Below are 23,768 nucleotides of genomic sequence, written 5' to 3' on the forward strand. Positions count from 1 at the left end.
AGTCAGAAAGCACGATCACACTTCAATTTGAGACGCGCACGAGGAATGGTTAGAAGAAACTTGTTTGATGATCTTAAGCCCTATTCGGACGGGATTAACGTTACAAGGGTAGATGGAGTGATGTGATTTTACCACAGGACGTCTGTAATATTAAAGGATTAGTTCACTTTCAAAAAAATGTTTTGCTGATAATTTACTCACCCCGATGTCATCCAAGATATCCATGTCTTTCCTTCTTCAGTCGAAAAGAAATTAAGGTTTTTGAGGAAAACATTCCAGGATTTTTCTACACAGAATGGACTTCAATGGCAACCAACTATACCAATGTACAAAGAAGGTCCAAATGTCCGTCTCAATGCAGCTTCAAAGTCTCGACACGATCCCAGTTGAGAAATAAGAGTCTTATCCAGCGAAATGATCGGTCATTTTCTAAAAAAAAAAAATATATATATATACTTTTTAACCACAAATGCCCGTCTTGTACTATCTCTGAGATGTGCCACGCATTGCGTCATCACGTTGGAAAGGTCACAAAAAATAAATAAATAAATAATAATAATAAATTAAAACAAAGATGTCGGACGATTTTGAAGTTGGAGGAGAAAATGAGATGACATGTTTCGCCCTTCCCGACCTTTTTGAACCGGAGAACACAGACAGACAAATAACTTAGATAGATGACGTGATGCGTGACCTTTCCAATGTGATGACGTAATGCGTGGCACATCTCAGAGATGGTACAAAACGAGCATTTGTGGTTAAAAAGTATATATATATATATATAATTTTTTTGGGAAAATGACTAGATAAGACCCTTATTTCTCGACTGGGATCGTGTCGAGACTTTGAAGCTGCATTGAGACGGACCTTCTTTGAACATTGGTATAGTTGGTTGCCATTGAAGTCCATTCTGTGTAGAAAAATCCTGGAATGTTTTCCTCAAAAACCTTAATTTCTTTTCGACTGAAGAAGGAAAGACATGGATATCTTGGATGATAAATTATCAGCAACATTTTTTTTTAAAGTGAACTAATCCTTTAATGGCCAATTCGTACGGGATAAGATATCTCAGTAAAACTAGCAGAAGTGGGAGAGTAACTCGATTTGCGCATCGCCGTCACGCCTGTCGTCATGTGTGTGTTACGCTGCTTCCTGATATCACGTGCGCAAACACATATAACCTATATTTATTATATAAAACAGTTATGTCCGGTCGAATGATGTACAGTGAGGAAAATAAGTATTTGAACACCCTGCTATTTTGCAAGTTCTCCCACTTAGAAATCATGGAGGGTCTGAAATTGTCATCGTAGGTGCATGTCCACTGTGAGAGACATAATCTAAAAAAAAAAATCCAGAAATCACAATGTATGATTTTTTAACTATTTATTTGTATGATACAGCTGCAAATAAGCATTTGAACACCTGAGAAAATCAATGTTAATATTTTGTACAGTAGCCTTTGTTTGCAATTACAGAGGTCAAACGTTTCCTGTAGTTTTTCACCAGGTTTGCACACACTGCAGGAGGGATTTTGGCCCACTCCTCCACACAGATCTTCTCTAGATCAGTCAGGTTTCTGGGCTGTCGCTGAGAAACACGGAGTTTGAGCTCCCTCCAAAGATTCTCTATTGGGTTTAGGTCTGGAGACTGGCTAGGCCACGCCAGAACCTTGATATGCTTCTTACAGAGCCACTCCTTGGTTATCCTGGCTGTGTGCTTCGGGTCATTGTCATGTTGGAAGACCCAGCCTCGACCCATCTTCAATGCTCTAACTGAGGGAAGGAGGTTGTTCCCCAAAATCTCGCAATACATGGCCCCGGTCATCCTCTCCTTAATACAGTGCAGTCGCCCTGTCCCATGTGCAGAAAAACACCCCCAAAGCATGATGCTACCACCCCCATGCTTCACAGTAGGGATGGTGTTCTTGGGATGGTACTCATCATTCTTCTTCCTCAAAACACGTTTAGTGGAATTATGACCAAAAAGTTCTATTTTGGTCTCATCTGACCACATGACTTTCTCCCATGACTCCTCTGGATCATCCAAATGGTCATTGGCAAACTTAAGACGGGCCTTGACATGTGCTGGTTTAAGCAGGGGAACCTTCTGTGCCATGCATGATTTCAAACCATGACGTCTTAGTGTATTACCAACAGTAACCTTGGAAACGGTGGTCCCAGCTCTTTTCAGGTCATTGACCAGCTCCTCCCGTGTAGTTCTGGGCTGATTTCTCACCTTTCTTAGGATCATTGAGACCCCACGAGGTGAGATCTTGCATGGAGCGCCAGTCCGAGGGAGATTGACAGTCATGTTTAGCTTCTTCCATTTTCTAATGATTGCTCCAACAGTGGACCTTTTTTCACCAAGCTGCTTGGCAATTTCCCCGTAGCCCTTTCCAGCCTTGTGGAGGTGTACAATTTTGTCTCTAGTGTCTTTGGACAGCTCTTTGGTCTTGGCCATGTTAGTAGTTGGATTCTTACTGATTGTATGGGGTGGACAGGTGTCTTTATGCAGCTAACGACCTCAAACAGGTGCATCTAATTTAGGATAATAAATGGAGTGGAGGTGGACATTTTAAAGGCAGACTAACAGGTCTTTGAGGGTCAGAATTCTAGCTGATAGACAGTTGTTCAAATACTTATTTGCAGCTGTATCATACAAATAAATAGTTAAAAAATCATATATTGTGATTTCTGGATTTTTCTTTTAGATTATGTCTCTCACAGTGGACATGCACCTACGATGACAATTTCAGACCCCTCCATGATTTCCAAGTGGGAGAACTTGCAAAATAGCAGGGTGTTCAAATACTTATTTTCCTCACTGTATTAATTAACTTCAGTTTGGATTGTGTTGGTAAAAGGCACTTACCTAACGCTAAAAGATGTTTCGTGCCTCTAACAAGTGCTTTCCATCTTCTTTCTGATCTGAATGGTGTGTGTGAAACACTTGAGTTTTGCCACAGTTTTGTCTCCATACTTGAAAAACTGCGGAAAACTACTTTTAAACAGGAAATTTTGAAATATGTACATACATATTTACAGCGGGTCTATTCGCACGGGATTAGTGTTACCTGAGGTCATTTTTCCGGACCTTTTTACTGAAGTTAAAAGTCGCCGTAAACTTTCCTGACATTGTCCGTCATGATTACTGAGATGCACATTCAGACGGGACTAAAATCACAGAGAAGCTCTGGTAATTATTACTTTACCCCACCTCTCCATGTTACACTAGTCCCGTCCGAATAAGGCTTTAGTCTTACGCCTGAACTGTAGGGCTTAATAAGCTCAGCTAAGTATTCCGTGAAGTGCTTTAAAAACATATATCAGGGCTGTTCTAGTAGTTTTGTTTTAAGAGTTTCTGTATGTTGGAATATATGCATATGTTTGTGTGTAGGTGGCATGTACATGTATAGGCATGTTAGTGAATATGTATATGCATGTGTGTACAAATATGAATATATATAATTAACAACTGCAGAAGGAACTATAATATCCTGTTAGATTTTGTATGCATAAGGAAAAGATGGAGGATCTTCAGATTTAAAATTTGTTATGCCTATCTGTACTCTTTATATTTCTCCAATAAAAAGAAAATTAACAAAAACATATATCAGAATCTTATACTGTATCCTAAAACGTATTGGTAGCCGACCTAAAAAAAGATAACAAGGGAGTAACATGATCCGTTTTCCCAGCATTCATTAACAACCTTGCTGCAGTATTTTGTACAATCTGCAAGCATGCAATGTATGTTTGACAGGTCCAGACATAAAGTGCACTATGATAATCTATGTCTGGGCAACATCAGCACGTGGCGAGGCCATTAGAAAGTGTGTGTCTTCTTGGAAAGCGTCCACATCCTCATGATTGAAGCTTTCTGAGCACGACCTGTCAGAAGTAAAGCAGCTGTTCTTCTCTTTGTTGGCACTGAGAGATAATCTGGTCCTGACGAGTGACCCTGCTGTGCTTTCAGCCACTGTAGGGATGTACGATTCAATTAGACGACCGGTACATGATGACCTGTGTCCTTGGCAGATCCCTGACTGCATTACAGTAAAGTTTCAGATAATCCTTTGTTTCTTCAGCACACGAGCACAGGCGGCCTTTGCTATTCAGAGGATCGTTTCAAAGAAACCGTCGGAGGCCCGACGAGACAAATAGACGGATTACTTTATGTCTGTTATATTTAACAACATTATCTCATGTTTTATTCTTAGTCTATTTTTAAATCCATATGTACTAGAGGTCGTCCGATACTGGATTTTACAGATAACGATAACTATTGGATGATAACCGATAGTTTTTAAAATGGATACTGAATGAAAACAAACAAAATGATATTTTTTATTACAAAAAACAAAAACAAAAACATAGCTAAACCATGAAAATGTACGGTACTTATTAAATTAGATAAATATAGATATTAATATAAAATATGAATATATTGATAACCGATAACCGATAGTTTTTAAAAATGGATACTGAATGAAAACAAACAAAATTATATTTTTTATTACAAAAAACAAAGCTTAATCATGAAAATGTACTGTACTTATTAAATTAGATAAATATAGATATTAATATTAAATATTAATATATTGATAACCGATAGTTTTTAAAATGGATACTGAATGAAAACAAACTAAATTATATATTTTTATTTAAAAAACATAGCTAAACCATGAAAATGTACTGTACTTATTAAATTAAATAAATATAGATATTAATATTAAATATTAATATATTGATAACTGATAGTTTTTAAAAATGAATACTGAATGAAAACAAACAAAATTATATTTTTTTATAAATTAAAAAAAAAACATAGCTGAACCAAGTAAATGTACTGTACTTATTAAATGAAATAAATATAGATATTAATATTAAATATGAATATATTGATTACACGTTGATCATTTATGTTAGTTCATAGTGCATTAACTAATGTTAACAGATACAACTTTTAAATGTATTAGCAAATATTGAAATTAATGATCTAACAATAAACAATACTTCTAAAACATAACCTTAGTTAATGTTACAGATGGACTCTTATTGTATTTCATATAAATCCAAACATTCGTGCTTTAATATATTGCCATATTTAAATATCTACACAAAGGCCATAGCAGTGGAATTAGACACTTATGTATATTGTATGTCTTCTCTCACACTTTATTTTAGAACACTTGATGATTATCTTATTGCATATCTTCTGGCCATCCTTAAAAATATTCTTGTTTGCCGTAACCCGACCGACCCTGTCAATTTAGTACCAACCCAATTATTTATTTTTTTTCCCTTTTAGTCCGACCGACTTGCCGGTTGTAAAATGCGTTAAGACCGACCGATTTTTGTTTAACTCTTCAAACAACTAATACAAATGCAATAAAATAATATTAGTTATTAAGTATTGTAAATATAAATTGCCTAGACCTACATACAAACATAAGCTACGTTCTTTCTTTTAAATAAAAACCCATGGCTGCAGGCTAAGATCGCTTCGTTTCATTCACTGTCAATGGTTCGCGCTTGGTAATGATGGCTGCGGCTTTACTCTAAAGATTATTTCATTTTTATATGTTGTTGAATATGGTTTATTAAAAAATAAACATGTGAGAGCGTGTTATAGGCTATATGTCATGTTTTAGTCAGATATGACGACGCTACTGCAACACGCATCACCGCAGATGAAGCTGAGCATCAACGTGCTATCGCAAATCAAAGTGAAAGTAAGTCGCAGACGCTTAACACACAATCATCTTCATTAAATGTAAAGAAACGAAATGATCTTACCAGGGCTGTTTCCGCTTTCTCTTATTGCGGGCTTTGATTCAGAAATTTTAGCTGATGATCAATAAAATAATGTATCTCATAACTGTTGCTTTCGGTGACGTGCACTCCATTAAATCTGCATATAGCGGGAATTGAAGATCGGATTTATATCCGCAAAAAAACCCCCCACACATTTGTATATGTAACCAGGTGTAAATGGAATCGTTTTGATAAATCAGATTGCAATCCGATCTGAGAAAACGCATATAGTGGCCTGGTGTGAACAGCCCCTAGACATAGGTGAAAAATGTTCTTTCTTTTTTTGTTTTGTTACTGCAAACCAAAATATTTTTAAGGATGGCCTCTCTGTGTCTGTCGGCTGCATGATCACATCGGTTTGCTTTCTCATGACACTAGCTTTAAATATGCAGCTCTGCTTCCAAACGAATGCATGATAATGACCAGCTGGATATACACTAATGCAAACAGATGGTATACCAATCGTGACATTAAACATTTGTGTCGGGCTTGCGTGTGTTTTTGTCACACTGACTGATTTAACCGTTCACGGTACTACTAATGTTATCCTCGACTGCAAACACACTGCTGTTCTCCACTAATGCCGCATCTAATCAACAAATTAATTAATTTATAATGATATGAAAACATGTATATACATACCGTTTTAAAATCAGCATCTGAAGTGTCAAACAAACACTGAGGCATCAGTGATAGGCTAGTTTTCCACATTCGCGGAGTCGCCTTTATTGTTTTGAATAAGCGACCTCTAGTGGTGAAACTTGCACACTGTGCCTTTAACCATATCCTGTTATAAATATTAAAACAAGAACTCATACAGGGACATTTTTTGCCCCATATCTTGAATTTTGGGGGCTTTTTATACATTTTGATGGCATTTTTGCCCCAAGCTCCAGTTCATTTTCAACCTTGGTGTGTCTGCGGTTGAAACGAGTGAAACATTGCAAACGCTGCTAATGCACACCAGCCAGTTATTGCCCAAGATGGTCTGCTGATTCATTGCCATACAAATGATACCACAAACAAGTTGCGAAAATCATTTTCTTATAACTTATCGTATTTGATGTATACTTGTCAAAAGTTTGGGGTCAGGAAGATTTTTTAAAAAGAAATTCAAACTTTTATTCAGAAAGGACACATTAAATTGATAAAAGAGTGACAGTAAAGACATCTATAATGTAACAAAAGATTTCTATTTCAAATTCTTTTTAACTTTCTATTTATCAAATAATCCTGAAAAAAAAAGTTTAAGCAGCACAACAGTTTTCAACATTGATAATAATCATAAATGTTTCTTGAGCATCAAATCATCATATTAGAGTGATTTCTGAAGGATCATGTGACACTGAAGACTGGAGTAATGATGCTGAACATTCAGCTTTGATCACAGGAATAAATTACACTTTACTATATATTCATAGAAAATAGCAACAAAAAAACAGTATTTTACTGTTTTTACTATATTTTTGATTTAATAAATGCAGCCTTGGTGAGCAGAAAAGACGTCTTTTAAAAAACACAAAAATCTTACTGACCCCAACATTTTGAAAAGTACTGTAAATCATAAAATATACATTTTGATATTTATGTATTTGCTCTGAAATTACTTGAATGAAGTGTGTTTTTTATTTATTTATAATTTAACCATTATTTCAACTAATCAGCCATTGTTACAAAATAGTGTAAACTCTTTGTTTTTTATGATACGGGCCAGCATTTCAAGAGTCTAAAGGTCAGAACGAACATATGCATAATCTGCATAGATTAACTTAAACAGAGACTTGAGACTGGGCCAGTAAATCATAATAGAGGCAATTTACATAGAGCAAAAACATGTATTAGCATGTATTAAAATTGTGGTTATTTCTAAGGGTCAGAGAGAGTGCAAAATGGACATGATGTACAACTCCATCACAGTGTGTAAGAAACCCTTAAGAAGGCCTTTTAGTAAATGCAACATTTTTTTTTCTTTCTTGGCAGCATGTTGAGTCTCACAAGGAAAGTTTGTTGATCTGGACTATGGCTTTATGATGTGGTTTGGTGCAGGATCTGTAGCCGCTGGCCCTGTGCTGAGATGTCCGTCTGAATTAGTTTGAGTGAGTGTGTGTGTGAGTGTGTGTGTGTGTGTGTGTGTGTTTAATTAAATGTAGGAATCCGCTCGCCTCATTAGAAGGGTGTGGGTTCAGGCTCAACAAAAGAGCAGATCTATTGCGTAACCGGCCCCACTTCCTGTCCTGCGATGACTTTCCTCATTAATTCAACAACCATCAACTTCCTCTTCTGCATTGTAACTAGTAATCTTATGTTGAACACGAGGCTTAAAATAGATGTTTTTCGGCTGACCAGGAGTTCATATTTTTCCTGACCTTGGTAAAAAAATGAATAAGCATTTGTTTTATAACCTTTTTTATATATTTTATTTATATATTAATTTGCAGAAATGTTTATTATACTACTACTATATGCTGATGTCTCATATGACTTCTGATATAATTTGTAATAATATCTTTAAATTATACAGCTATCTATCTATCTATCTATCTATCTATCCATCTATCCATCTATCCATCTATCCATCTATCCATCTATCCATCTATCTATCTAATTTGTTTATACGTATCTGTTTTACTTATTTTATTTTGGTGATTATAATGTATTAATCTTTCATGTGACCTCTGATATCATTTGTAATAATATCTTCCATATCTACTGTATGACCCATATTCAGGCATAAATTAATTTATACAAAAGTAGTACAGAATACTAATTAGTTTTTGTTTTTATTTTTTATTTTAATATTTGGTTACTATCAATTCATTTTATTTTGTTTGATTTTGATTTTTTATTTTTCTCATATATATATATATATATATATATATATATATATATATATATATATATATATATATATGGAATGTATTTGTTATGCTTCATATGACCTCTGTAATAATATCTGTAATTTATTCAGCTACTATATGACCCATATTCAGGCACACATTCATGTCTTCCAGCCATTTATACAAAAGTTGTATAAAGTTTATAAATTTTTTTTATTATTATTTTATTACTATATATTATAATTATGTAATTATAATATATATTATATATATATATATATATTATTATTTTTTTTATTTTTTTTAAAGTTTGCTTAATTTTTTGTGTCATTGGAATATATCTGTTGTATGTCATATGACCTCTGAATGCACACGAGTATCTGCAGGCTACAGGCCACTACAGATGAGCTGTCGTCAGATTGCGACAGTAATCGCACGGATGCTCATTACGTGTCCCTTTTTCCCTGTGTTCACAGATGATCCAGACCAACCGAACGCTGCTGGAGAACTCTGATGGCGTGTACGAGCGAATACTGCAAGTCCAGAAAGCAGGTAAGGATGAAAAAACGTAAAAGAGAATGAGAGCAAAGAGAAGGATAGCGAGAGAAAGAGAGAGACACAGTGTTCCACAAGGGAGGGATGTTTCTAGGAACACAATCGATTGCCGCGTCCCTTCGATCTCAGTTTCCTCTGTAATAGAGTGCAGAAAACACCAGTGTGTTCATACTAAAAAAGCTCAAAGAGAATAAATTAATTATGCCACGGTGTGTTGTATAAGGCTCATTGTGCATGCTTTTCTCTCCACCTGTGTGATGATTTTCAAACACCATTCAAGTAGGGTTTTTTGACTCTCATTAGAGTCATTCGCTCTGTTCTCTAATTAACAGGGCACTAAAAGGGTAAACATCTATAGCCTATCAAAGCCCTGCAATCAATGGTGCACGATGCAGAGATCAGGCTCAATTGCATTCGCTCCCAAATGAAAGGGAACGACCAAATGCAGAAAAAAGGCGGTGTGTTTTATCAAGCTTTTATGTAATTTTAAGGTGCATCTGTGGCCTTTTGAAATTGCATTGTTTTTTTTGTTTTTTTTGAAGTGTACAATGTAGTATGCAGCGAGTGATGTGGCTTCGTTCACTTTTGATCTCACAAATCAATTCAGATCCAAATTTATTATAGGCTACTACAATTTAGTATAGGCTACTAAAAATACCCGAGCAAATTGTACCATTTCAAGTTTTTGTTTTTACTAAATGTGGCAAAGTGAAGGAAATGTGCATCATTCCTGCTGTGCTTCCTCATTTTCCTGTTGCCTTTTATCTGTTTATGTGCTAATGCGTTCATAAAACCTTGTGAAGCGCAGTGGAAACATTGATAATCATTTTCAGTTTTTTCTGCATCTTGGGTTTGTTGCTGGGAGACAGTGATTGGCAGGTGATCGATGCGGAAGGCTGTCAGTGTGTTTCATTAATCGTAGCTGATGGAATCTTGGCACAGGAAGCTGTTAGAATTCATTATATATTCTCTCGTTGAGCAATTATCACAACCCAAACGCATAACCTGCCATTTGTTTGGTCAAGCCAATCATTATGCTTGCCAATGGCTTCAATGCCACATGTGTAATGTTTGGCTTCAATAATGTATGAATAAACCTTATTGATGCTTATTAAAGGTGAAGTATGTAGTTTCTGCAACACTAGTGGTACCTAGTGTGATTACAAAAATAAAGCCTATTTATATTTCTCATGTTGCGCCTCCTTAAACATCGCAATCTCAGTTCTTACGGGTGCTTGTGAAGGCATGTATCAACAGGTAGAAGTAGGTTATTTTCAATAAAAGGTACTTTTAGCTGTGTTGCTATGTGTGATGAGTAAGCAATTGAGTCGGCTAACACTCTGTCTTGAGCGAGCGCAAGCATTTCACTTATAATAAACCCATCAAACGCATATGTGTCATTTTTTTTTGACACGACCCAATACAGCTGTTTTAGGCTGTTAACATTGACACATCAATGTAAACATTATAAATTGTTAAATTTGTCTTTCTGAACAGGTACATGATGATGTTGTATTGAAGAATCCATTATGGCGCGCTTCATCTCAATGCCTTGACGTGTTCATGACTTGTTTAATCTTTGAAGGTCTAATTGCTGTGAAGTTTGTCTTACACTCCTGTAACTGAAGCTGAATTTCTTTCCCATGTAATGCATCAGTCATGGTTCCACAGCAGCTAAACACTCTCTAGCTCCACCTTCTACAGGAGCCACGCCCCAAACTCTCCTCCTGCTACAGTAGCCACGCCCCAAACTCGCCGCTTGCTACAGTAGTCACTCCCCCAAACTCTCCTCTTGCTACAGTAGCCACACCCCAAACTCTCCACCTCCTACAGTAGCCACACCCCAAACTCTCCGCCTCCTACAGTAGCCACGCCCCAAACTCTAACCTTCTACAGGAGCCACGCCCCAAACTCACCTTCGACAGTAGCCACGCCCCAAACTCTCCACCTGCTACAGTAGCCACGCCCCAAACTCTAACATTCTACAGTAGCCACGCCCCAAACTCACCTTCGACAGTAGCCACGCCCCAAACTCTCCTCCTGCTACAGTAGCCACGCCCCAAACTCTCCTCCTGCTACAGTAGCCACGCCCCAAATTCTCCGATTGCTACAGTAGCCACGCCCAAACTCGCCGCTTGCTGCAGTAGTCACTCCCCCAAACTCTCCTCTTGCTACAGTAGCCACTCCCCCAAACTCTCCTCTTGCTACAGTAGCCACACCCCAAACTCTCCACCTCCTACAGTAGCCACGCCCCAAACTCTAACCTTCTACAGTAGCCACGCCCCAAACTCTCCGCCTCCTACAGTAGCCACGCCCCAAACTCTCCGCTTGCTACAGTAGTCACTCCCCCAAACTCTCCTCTTGCTACAGTAGCCACGCCCCAAACTCTCCACCTCCTACAGTAGCCACGCCCCAAACTCTCACCTTCTACAGTAGCCACGCCCCAAATTCTCACCTTCTACAGTAGCCACGCCCCAAACTCTCACCTTCTACAGTAGCCACGCCCCAAATTCTCACCTTCTACAGTAGGTGCCCCAAAGCCAATATTGCTTAATGTTAAACTGGGATAAGTGAATGTATTTTAACGTTAAAAATCTTACATGCATCACCTTCACTTCACTATTACTGTTGCTCATACTTAGTGTTAAGGATTTAAACATACTCGTAATTCTGAGTAGCAAATGTTGGCGCTTAACTTGATCCCTAAAATCATACTGCTTGTCAAGGAAAGGCTTACTGTCACTTTTGATCAGTGATCAGACTTTTGACACAAAATGTACGTTCATCTTCATCATAAAACCATCACTCAGCCACTTCCATCTTTGATTTCTTCTGCTTAACACTGTAATTTTTCACCACTGTTAATGCAGTTTAATATCGTGCATTAGAAGTAAGCCGTAACCACAAAGATTTGATTGATTTTCAGACTCTGTGGCCACATCAAATATTCATCGTCTTTTGTCCCAGTACAAGTGCACAGAGAATGGCTTTGTCTAATCTGCAGTAAACACCGTAAATCAATCTGTGGTTTCTTGTCTCTCTTAAGAAGCCCATCTCTGCCTGGCTCATTGATAAATGTGGTTGAAAGGTAGCTTTACTTCACTGAGGTGTGGCGGATTGGAGGCCGAGCTGGACTGATGGAGCTGTAGTGTGATGAGCTCAAGTTGCTAACCGTGAATAGGAAAAGTGGGTCAATACTTGCCCATTCCCCCATGGAATCTAGTGGAAAACTCTGGCATTGACATGCTTATATAATCAAAACTGGCCACTGCGAAAGACCTAGCAGGTATTGATCTACAGGCAGAGTAAATAACATGCTCTCTTTTGAGTAAAGCAGTGCTGGCCAGTGCTCCAGTTATTTAAGAGATGGAGGATATACTTTTGCTGTAAATATTAGAAAATTTGTGTGCTAACAATAACCCTGATGCCAGCGGGAGTTGCTTGCGTGTAAGGTGGCTGTGGTTATGTGCTGTGGATTTGATTTGTTCATGCAGACCAAATTCCCTTTCCATTTGAATGAATTAGCTTTTCTTTAATGCTTTTTGCCTCCATAATGGTGCAGTTCCACATTTTACCAGTAGGGGATAATAACTGGCCCACTGAGGGGACCAGATTGGATGGTGTGGTGGTGGTTTAATCTGAAACCATGGAAAGAAGTTTCCACAAAATTAAATTAAGTTGAATTTTGTGATTTCCTTTAAAAAGGGCCCTTTTTCGAAGTGTTGATGTTTTTGGGCTCCATTAGAACAGGTTTTCGTGCTTGAATGTTGATTATTTTCCTCATATTCTCCATTGTTGCGGCTCCTCTCTTCCCAGTCTGTCAGTAACGCTCTGTTTAGTTCCTGTCTCTATGAAGCCCCTCCTTCTGAAAAGCACACTGTGCTCTGATTGGTCAGCTGGATCAGTGTGTTGTGATTGGTCGAGCGCTTTGAGTGTGTTTGGGAAATGTCCCGCCCCTTCCCATAACCACCAGTTTAACACATTACTAACTAACTCAACCAGGCCCCGCCCCTTTATTCTGCGTATGAATTATTAAAATTAAGAATATTGTGATGTGTTCATTCCCGGAAGAAACTCAAGACTACAATGGAGGGGTTTCAGGGAGTTCAGAAACACAAACACTGATATAGAGAACAGAATGGAGGGTCTCAACTAGACGCCATATTAAAAAACCCAATGCTGAGAGCTGAACTCTGGTCAGACTAACCACATTTTGAAAATACAGGGTCAAAACAGCTGACAAAAATAGAGTATTAAGATACTCTATAGAGTATAGAGTAAACACTCAGAGTATTTGCATGCGTATTAAGATGATCATGATAATCTGCATTGTTTTTTAAACGAGTTGGCCAGTGAGTTTTTCCATACAGTAATGACAAAACATAATGCTTTATGTTTTGATTTTGCTTGTTTTCGTTTTTATTTGCAACACGGCTAATGGAAGCTGTTTTTGTTTTTTTCTTGCAATGCAATTGTTCATTTTGCAACGTGGAAGCAAGCTATTTTTTGTGAATTTGTGAGACTTCGGATTCATTAACCGCTATTGGTAAATAATTTATAATAAATAACTATTGGTAAATAACTATCTGTGCTAAAACAAATATGATTATGATAAAAATATGATAACAAATACCAGTTTGCAGAATAAAGGTGATTTATTTTGATTGCTACCGTAGACATCAGTGTTTATATCCGAACTATAAACTCATCCCAGTACTTCTGTGATAATATGGATATTTGTAACAGAAACAGAAATAACGATACTGTGTGGTTTGAAAGACTGTTTGTGAAACCGTTTCATGCATGACAACTGCTCTCTCTGGATCAGCGGCAGCATCAACACAGATTTGAATATTCCAGTGTGATTCATTATTAATATTCCAGGTGAATCGTTGCCATGTAGGAATGAGATTGCGTGGGTTTTTGAATCGAGATCGTGATCTTTCAGCGATTAATCGTGCAGCTCTATTGGGTATATGTAGGCTACGGCAATGGGAATGTTGTTTAAAAGGCACAAAAGAAGATTTTCTGGTAAAAACTTTTTTTTTTTTTTTTACTGTACTGCATCTTTAATCTAGTTGTTTAAAGGTTTATTTGTGCATCTAAAATGCAGTACAAATTGCATGTCTTAGTTTGCATGAAAATATTTTGATGCACTGCACTGCACAACTCAAGTTGCATTCATTGCAGTCACTCCTGTTGCGGTTGACAGACGTTGCATGAAGCATAGCTGTGCGGTGTGCCAGACTACAGCCATTTCTGTGAAATTAAGTCATTTAAAGCACATAAAAGGCTATGAAGTGATGTGCAAGTGCCTTAGAAGCACGCTGACGCCCTCACACGTGCATCCGGGGGCTGAGGCTTTCTGTCACGGTGTCTGCGCTGTGTCTCAGTGCGTGCCTTCACAGAGACGTGTGGAATGACATCCCGGGTTTTCCCACTCAGACTACAGTATGTTGCTAGGCAACCCCTGCCATGAAGTCGGAGTGCCATTGGCCGCTTTCCTCGGCACGATCACGCATCATTAACCCGGCAGAACCTCTCCTTACTTACCGCCCGTCAGATCCGAGGGGCTCGCAGACACGAGAGCCCACCAACGCTGAGGTTAACAGAGTGTGAAAGTAACGTCAGGAATGAATGCAAATCATCTTGAAATATGCTTGTGCTATTCACAGTAATGGCTTCCCCCTCTTGAGCATTATTGCTCTATTTGTAGGAAGTCAAGCGCCGTCTCCCCCAGGCTTGTGCGCCGCTTCATTGGCCAGCGATCTGCATCTAGAGACCGTCGTTGATCTCCTTTCAGTGAAGCTTTACAGCTGTGGGATGGCTTGCACAGCTGTATATAGAAGGATGTCACAGCTCAACCGAAAGCACGTTTACAGGCGCTTTAGCTCTCAGACGCACACAGACACAGCATGAGGTTTGACAGACGCTTCCATTGATGGTCCTTCAGGTTTTTAGGTGGTGTAACACTATCTATCCTTCCTAATTCTTCCTCGTTTCTTAACTGTGCATGCCAGGTTCCTGAACAGCAAATGTGCAAGTTGATGCATGAAAATGTGCTGCCGTTTGCAGTATTCTCATGTTTTTGCTGTTTAGTGTTCCTGGGAAAAGGCATGTCTCAATCTCCAAAAAGGACAAAAAAAAAGAGCAATAATAGTAGTACAATTTCTTCTGATGCCTTATGGTTAAATGTTTGATGTCTTAATTTAAATTGCAGTCTTTTTCTCACACAAATGCTATTATATACTATACTATAGTTTTTATTATAAATTGAATTAGCCTTTATTTTTATATTTTAGTAATTTTGTTATGTGCAACATTTGTATTTTTTGTTTAGTTTAAGTTTTTCAATTTAACATTTATATTTTATTTTATTTTAGCATTAATAGTGTTTTAGTTAACAGTAATAACCCTGCACATAAACAGTTAAATGACTTCAGAATATAACATGCATTTTAATTTCATTACATGTTTGTTAATATAGCGCTTTATACAATAAAGATTGTTTCAAAGCAGCTTCACATTAATAAACTGGAAAATAACAGTTGCGAACAATAATGTAATAATGCAACAATAATGCAAAATTGAATAAAATTTCAGCTGTAAAGCAGCAGAAGACAATAGTGTCGTTGTTCAGCTCAAATCAGTTCATTGTTGATTCAGTTCAGTTCAATAACAGTGTCGATGTTGCAAAGTTAGTGTCTGTCAGATACACATCATATGGGCTTTTCTGGCTCTTTTATGTCAGAAATTTCACTTGTGGGTTATTTGTAAGTTCATCTTCATCACGTGTTCATTGTAGCGTTGTTTCCTGGCAGATAGATAAAAGCATGCGCATCTTGAGTTCTAGAAGTGAAATAGAAACCAGCCAGTCAGACCGAAACATTGCATTTTCACCCGTATTGCTGTGTGTGCGGTGTGCATCATATATGTGTCTTTGTTATGCAATTTTAAAAGTTCCTAATTTTGTTTTGGAGTCTCCTACAATAAATTCACATGCATCCAAGGTAAAAAAAACAAACACTTTAACAATCACCTCATTTCTCAAAGAGTCTGAAATGGTTAGTTTGAAGATCCAGTCTCTCTAAACTCCGCCTCTCTGAGAGCCTGCTCTGTTCTGATTGGTCAGACGGCTCAGTCTGTTGTGATTGGCTGACTGGATACAGCTCATGTCAGATATGGCTCATTACCATATCTTAATTTCAGCTCTTCCTCAGCGCTTGTGATGTGAACCGTAACGATGGCGTTGGTTTTACGTTTTAAATCTCATCCTTCTGAAGTGGATTCACAGCACAGAAAACAGCACAACTAAACTCTTCCAGTCTCAGATACAACTACAGTGTTTGAGGGCGGGGCTAAGAGACGCTGTTCAGCCAATCAAGACCACAGGCTGGCATTATGCAAATGTGTTACATTGTTACACAGGTTTGTAACGGGAAATGAGATCTTTGATCTTTAAAACTTTGCAGACCTTTTACATTCACAAACAGCTCTATTACACACTGCATGAAAGAGGGAAAAAAAGCACTTTAAAGATTCAGCACAAGAAACATCACTCAAAAAGCGTTGTTTCCTCTCCTCGGTGTCCGTTCTTCAGATCACTGCGAATGAAAGACAGAAACAGAACGGCTCTCGGATGACAAATCTCTTCTGTGTTCGTTGCCTTGATGTTAATGCAGTCTGAAAGGATTGGATGTGTGTGTGCTGTGCCCACGCCTGCATCTTCTCATCGCTTTATTCCTCTCTTTCTCCTTCTGTATCAGACACCTGTTTTCTGATCATGTCACAAGCGTTTACCGTCCATGTTTGTGCCGCGCGGCTCAAGGAGAAACTCGCAATTTACCCAAACTAACAATGAGGTGATCCTCACGCCTCCCACGAGGCTTTAATCCAAACCTACAGAAGACAATCGCCACGTGACGGGAAGTGAGTGTGTTTGTATGAACCATGCGCCCACATCCCAGAGTTTCTTTGCTGGTATCTTAAGTTGTCAAAGTACAGAAGCTTCTGCTTGCTTGAACGGCATGACTAGATGCAGTCAAACTCTCTCACACTGACCATCCTGATCGCTTCGCCCAAAGTTTGAGTTTTGTTCTCCGTTGTGGGGATATATTGAATATATTTGCAATGATTCTGTGTCTCAACACTCAAGTATTAAGTACAGCTCAAGTAAGATAACACATGTATATATATATTATTTTATTTATTTTTTTGTCAACCAGTTCAAACCGTAGGTTTAAAGTAATGGATTCAAAACTCTGAAGGAAAATAACTTTTTATGTATTAAAATGATTGTAGTAAAATGTATGTAGGAATATTTTTTTTTATGTATTGTTATATTTGTGTATATAAATTAATTATTCACCATTTTTTTCTTGTTCATGGATTTTTCTTGTCTTAGTTCTGATGCTAAACATTTTTTTCTTCTTAAACATCAAATCTTTGTTACAGTGAGTCTTTGGATGAAATTATGGTTTCTTTTAACAAATTACAAACAAAAAATGTTGTGATTTACACTGCCGTTTAAAAGTTTGGGCTCAGTAAGATTTCTTTTGTTTTTTGAAAGAAATTAATACTTTTATTTAGAAAGGATGCATTAAATTGATCAAAAATGACATTTATAATGTTACAAAAGATTAAATTATATGCAGTTCTTTTGAACTTTCTATTCATCAAATAATCCTGAAATATAAAATGTGTCACGGTTTCCACAAAAATACAAAGCAGTTTTCAACATTGATAATAATCATAAATGTGTCTCAAGCATCAAATCATCATATTAGAATGATTTCTGAAGGATCATGTGACACTGAAGACTGGAGTAATGATGCTGAAAATTCAGCTTTGATCACAGGAATAAATTACACTTTACTATATATTCACATAGAAAACAGCTGTTTTAAATTCTAAAAATATTTCACAATTTTACTGTATTTTTGATCGAATAAATGCAGCAGAAGAAACGTAAAAAAGCCCAGTGCTCGTCTGATCCCCTGAATCTGTCGTTTCAGCGATGGAGTTTCATGAGAATCTACACGACATGGCGGTGAAAGAAGGACTGAAGGGAAGAAAACTCCACAAATCTGTCGAGAGCTTCACCTGGAACATCACAATTCTGAAGGTGATCACAGATGAAACATTAACACCTGTGGGAAATTATTCCCCTTTTAATTTGCATATATTTATGCATAAGAAGATTTTAACATTCAGATGTGTTTCAAGTGATGTTATCTTGAATATATATAATATTTTCACAACCAATGCAGCAGTTTTGTGGACCACAAACTTACACAACAAGTAGTAGAAATCAAACTGCACCGTTAACTGGGGTATTTCATTCAAGAAATGCAAATCTAGTGTTACGAAACGCAGCCAGAGAACAGTGTTAAAGGTTGAGGTACAAACATCCGACATTTTGTTCTGCATAAATGAAATCCTGCCGTATAAAGACAGCTATAGATGATTAAATGGATGCAAGACCAGTCACTATTTAATATGCAAATAAATGCAAGAAAGAAGACCAATCACAGTTACTGATAACGCATTTATTCATGTATTATATTCAATTCATCAGAGCAAATGTTCATTATCTCTGGCTCTTAGAATTTGAATGACCATTCACAGAACTTAGAAACAGCCTTTGTAAAAAATATTTCTTACATAAATGGAATAACAAAAAAAAAAAAACTTTTTAAAAGGACATGAGGATGAGTAAATTATATATATATATATATATATATAAAAAAAATGAAACCAATAATTAAATATACTATGCACACCATTGGACATAAGATGTTTAAACCCAGATCATTTAAAACTGAAACGCCAGCTGGACAGAATCGATTCAAGTGACACCACCATTAAAGACTATTAAGGCGGCGATTTGGTTTGCTTAAAGACATTAATGATAATTAAATGGTTAACGAGTCTGTGATTTACACAAGTCTGTTATTCCAAACAAAAACATTGTATTGAAATGACTGGGCGAATGATGGCATTGTTCTTCCTCGCGTCTGCTGTCCAATCACAAAGGCTCAGCCCAGATATATAAGATCACCTGATGTTTTCATTAGTGTGTCTCAGATATGTCTCTGCGACCGCTACTGATCAGTTTCTGATGGCAGGGCTACAGTACGTACATCACTCTGAGTTACAGTGTGTTTCTGCATGTGGATAAAGCTCAAAATATTCACTACAAATTCACTCACACTCTTCTAAATTTAATCTCAACAAAATTGTGATGTTCTTTAGTGTGTGTGTGTGTGTGTGTGTGTGTGTGAGAGAGTGAGTGAGAGAGAGAGAGCGTGTGTGTGTGTGAGTATGTATATAATAATAATAATAATCATATTGTATTATCATACTTATTAATATTTAGAATTGGCTTTTATTTTATATTTTCATTTGAATCACTTTTGTCATTTTTATTATTTATAATAAAATAATATTTATTCTTTAGCTTTACATAATTTTTTGGGACATTTTGTCAAATACAAATATTGTATTATTTATTGTTTAAAATTTTCATTAGTTATTAAAAATATTATTCTTTAGTTTTACCTAATTTGCCAATACATCATATTAGTTGTCCTTGCTTTTGTTAATTTTGTCAAATACAAATAATTATTACATAGTGTATATATATATATATGTATATATATATGTGTGTGTGTGTATATATATATATATATATATATACACACACACACTCATATATACATATATATATTAGTGCTGGGCAACGATTAATCGCATCCAAAAGTTTGTGTTTACATAATATATGTGTGTGTACTGTGTATAATTATTTTATACATACTGTATATAAACGCTATGTAATAATTATTTGTAATTTACTAAATTAACAAAAACAAGGAAAACTAATATGATGTATTGGCAAATTATGTAAAACTAAAGAATAATATTTTTAATAACTAATGCAAATGTTAAACAATATATAATAAAATATTTGTATTTGACAAAATGTCCCAAAAAATTATGTAAAGCTAAAGATAAAAAAAAAAAAAAAAAAGCTACTATGAAGTGTTTGCATGAGCGAGAGCAGCGTTCCTGCTAGAACACTGGTGTGAGTGAACTCTCCCTCGTCTCTGCTCGTGTTCTCAGGGTCAGGCCGATCTGTTGAAACACGCCCGGGCGGAAGTGCTGGAAAACCTGAAACAGATCCACTACGCCGCGCTCACCTGTAACCTGTCCAAAGGCGGAGTGGGATCCTCGTCGGGGTCTCAGTCCAGGGGCCGTCCCAGTCTGGAGGCCATCCCGGAGAAAGCAGTCGTGGAGGAGGACTTCACAGACCAGGAGAACTGAGGAGAACCGGAGCGTCAAATCCCATTAATCCTCTCTCCCCGGGTCGGTGTGCACCCAACACATTTGGAAAGATCTCAGACCCTCAGGACGATTCCGAAGGCCTCATCTACGTCATGTTCCCGTGTCCCGGGATCAGGTGGGTGTCGATGAGGCCGAGTGTTTCTCAAAGGCCTTTTCCTCAAAGCACAAACTTTAAGAGGAATCAGAACTGGAGCCATGAATGTAACGAGAGGTCGTGTGAGGAAAGAAGAGAGCTGTTTACAATAAAGAACTACTTTGCGTTCTGTCTGCCAAAATAGTGTGTGTGTATATACAGTATAAATATATATAAATATATATATATATATATATATATATATATGGAGATCTGTTACCTTTTTTGCTATGTGAACTTTTAATGGATCAGATTATTTTGTTAAGAGAAATGGATGTTTTAAAGAGCTCATATTTTATTTGCTTGTACAGAACAGGATCTTGTGAGACGGGGCCCGGCCCTTTATGGGCTTTTTTTAAATTATTTGTATAAATGGATTTGAGGATGTGTCTAGTTTTAGATATTACCAGTAGCTACTGTACAAGTGAATAGGTGAGAGACTCTGGGACGATTGTTGCGTCTCTTCGGCCACGAACACACTGCGGTTTAAATCGACGACATGTACGTTTAGTCATTTAGTGGATGCTTTTATTAAAAAAAAATACACAATAAATGAAAAATGAAATGTAATGAAAAAATATTTTGATTGCCATTCAGTGTGTGTTTAAAGGGGTGGTATTTCACAAGAAGTAAAATAAGTCTCTGATGTCCCCAGAGTGTGTGTGAAGTTTTAGCTCAAAATACCCCACAGATATTTTTATATCGCATGTTAAAATTGTCACTTTTTGAGGGTGAGCAAAAACACACCGTTTTTGTGTGTGTCCGTTTAAATGCAAATGAGCTGCTGCTCCCGGCACAGTGGGCGGAGCTTCAAGAGCTTGTGTTCTTTTACCTCACACACACACACATGCACTGAACATTTCAAAAACGTTTAGCCTTTTATGTTCAAACCGGAGTCAGACAATGATGGAGAGACTCAAGAAGAAGTGAAACATGTAGAAGCAACAGGACATTTCTGAATGGTTAGTTGATGAATTTATGAAGCTGATGTGTAGTTATCTTCTAGTCATTGATTAGCATATTCTGTCATGATAATCTATAAATCGTGTTCAGGGGGCGGGGTTTATGTAAATTCTAGGGTTTGTGATGTCACTAACCCAGGAGGAATGTGGTGTAGTCTCTACCAGCCGTTTGTTGTAGTCCTTAAAAAGCGATTTCTTTAAAAGCAAATATCTCCCTTTGCTTTGAACTTTGAGCGTTGTAACTTTGCAGATGTTGTTTATGATCAAACAGCAACATTACACACTAACTAAAGTTAGAAAAGTCAAATCATGATCAACCACCCCTTTAAAAACAACAACATGAATGCCAACAATGGTTCTCAACCTTTCTGACTCCAAAGTCCAACATTGTCCACAACAATATTGAAAACTTTTATGAATCAACTGTATTTACGCAGTGTTTTCGTGGTCTTTGAGAGCGGACTGAATACTGTATGTCAAGTGTTGCGATTTAAAGCTTCTCAAGCATTCCTGGAAACAAAAGTAGTCCATGTGTGTATGGAGACTGTTCAGATATGATTCTGCCTTGTTGCTGAAGTTTTGCCTCTTTTTTTTTTTTACCCAACAAGTTGCTTCTAGTTTGTGAGTGTTTGTCTCCGGCTCATTCCATTGCTCTTCCCATTGTGCCAATCTACCGATGAACCACTTCCATTGGATTTACACATTTGTGACCAGAGATTAAACTGGACATGAAAAAAAAGAATAATTTGTTTATACATTTCAGTGCTGTTATTGTGTATTTATAATTATAGTTGACCATTTAAGGAGTGGGTGATAGTTCCAGAGAGAATATCCGTTTTGTTTAACGCTGTTAAGACCCAGTGCTCTGAAATAAACCATCATAATTACATCCTTTAACTCTTTATAGTTTCTAATGGCATTCATTCCAGCTGAAAATGTCACAAAGCCAAACAAACAACAACAGCAATTAAAGGCTTAATTTCATAAGTATTTCATTTTGCCTATTTTTAAAAACATTCATAATTTTTTTTTTTTTTATTGCAATTGTGACATACACACACACACACTATATATATATATATATATATATATATATACACACACACACACACACACACACAGATATATACATTTATTTTTATTGCAATTGTGACATACACACACACACACTATATATATATATATATATATATATACACACACACACACACACACACACACACACACACACACACACACACACACACACACACACAGATATATACATACATACACGCGCACACACACACACACACACACGTGTATATATATATATATATATACCACTCAAATGTTTTGGGCCTAATATTTTCTTATTATTTTTAAGTCATGTTCACCAAGACTGCATTTGTTTAATAAAAAATACAGTAAAAACAGGAATATTGTGAAATATTATTACAACTTAAAACAGCTGTTTTCAATGTGAATATATAGTGAAATGTAATTTATTCCTTTGATCAAAGCTGAATTTTCAGCATCATTACTCCAGTCTTCAGTGTCACATGATCCTTCAGAAATCATTCTAATATGATGATTTGATGATCAAGAAACATTTATGATTCTTATTATCATAATGTTGAGCTGCTTCATCTGTTTGTTTTTGTGTTTGTAAAGTTTCTTCATTATATTTTTTTTTAGGAATCGTTTTGTAACAATTTAAAAGTCTTTACTGTCTCTAAAAGAATCTTACGGACGCCAAACATTTGAATGGTAATATATATATATATATATATATATACCCGAGTATTTGCTGAAAGGTTTTGTGAGATTCCAGTTATATTGGATTTACAGTTATTCTATTAAACTCTAGACTTCGTTTGATGAAGTGATGTCCTTTCGGCATAAGAATGCGTCCAGGTAAGACCAACAAAGAGTCTCTGAAAGCAGCGTCTGTAGTGTGTGTGAAAGATCATTAAATCACGGGTCTCTGGCGCTCTAAAGTACACAGTAATGACACCCGAAAGAGATGATATACATGCTCTACCTCTGTTTACCTTCCAGCCATTAGATGAATCACACTTGGCTCTTGCTCATGAACTTGCGTAACAGCAATCGTAATAATGATTGCGACAAGAGTCTC

The 23,768-nt window shown here is 36.8% G+C and overlaps 1 protein-coding gene across 1 annotated transcript in view; it reads left to right on the forward strand.

Moving 5' to 3' along the window:
- plcl2 (phospholipase C like 2) overlaps positions 1-22,636 on the forward strand; it is a 55,489-nt gene extending 32,853 nt beyond the window's left edge. Inside the window, exons 4-6 of the mRNA XM_084088751.1 lie at positions 9,133-9,208; positions 18,226-18,335; positions 20,333-22,636. Coding sequence (XP_083944877.1) covers positions 9,133-9,208; positions 18,226-18,335; positions 20,333-20,533 — 387 coding nt within the window. The 3' untranslated portion in view covers positions 20,534-22,636. The remainder of the gene's footprint in view (positions 1-9,132; positions 9,209-18,225; positions 18,336-20,332) is intronic.
- The last annotated feature ends 1,132 nt before the right edge of the window (positions 22,637-23,768 follow it).

This window comes from Abramis brama (genome assembly GCF_963993115.1).
Source record: "Abramis brama genome assembly, chromosome: 17".
Taxonomy (NCBI): domain Eukaryota; kingdom Metazoa; phylum Chordata; class Actinopteri; order Cypriniformes; family Leuciscidae; genus Abramis; species Abramis brama.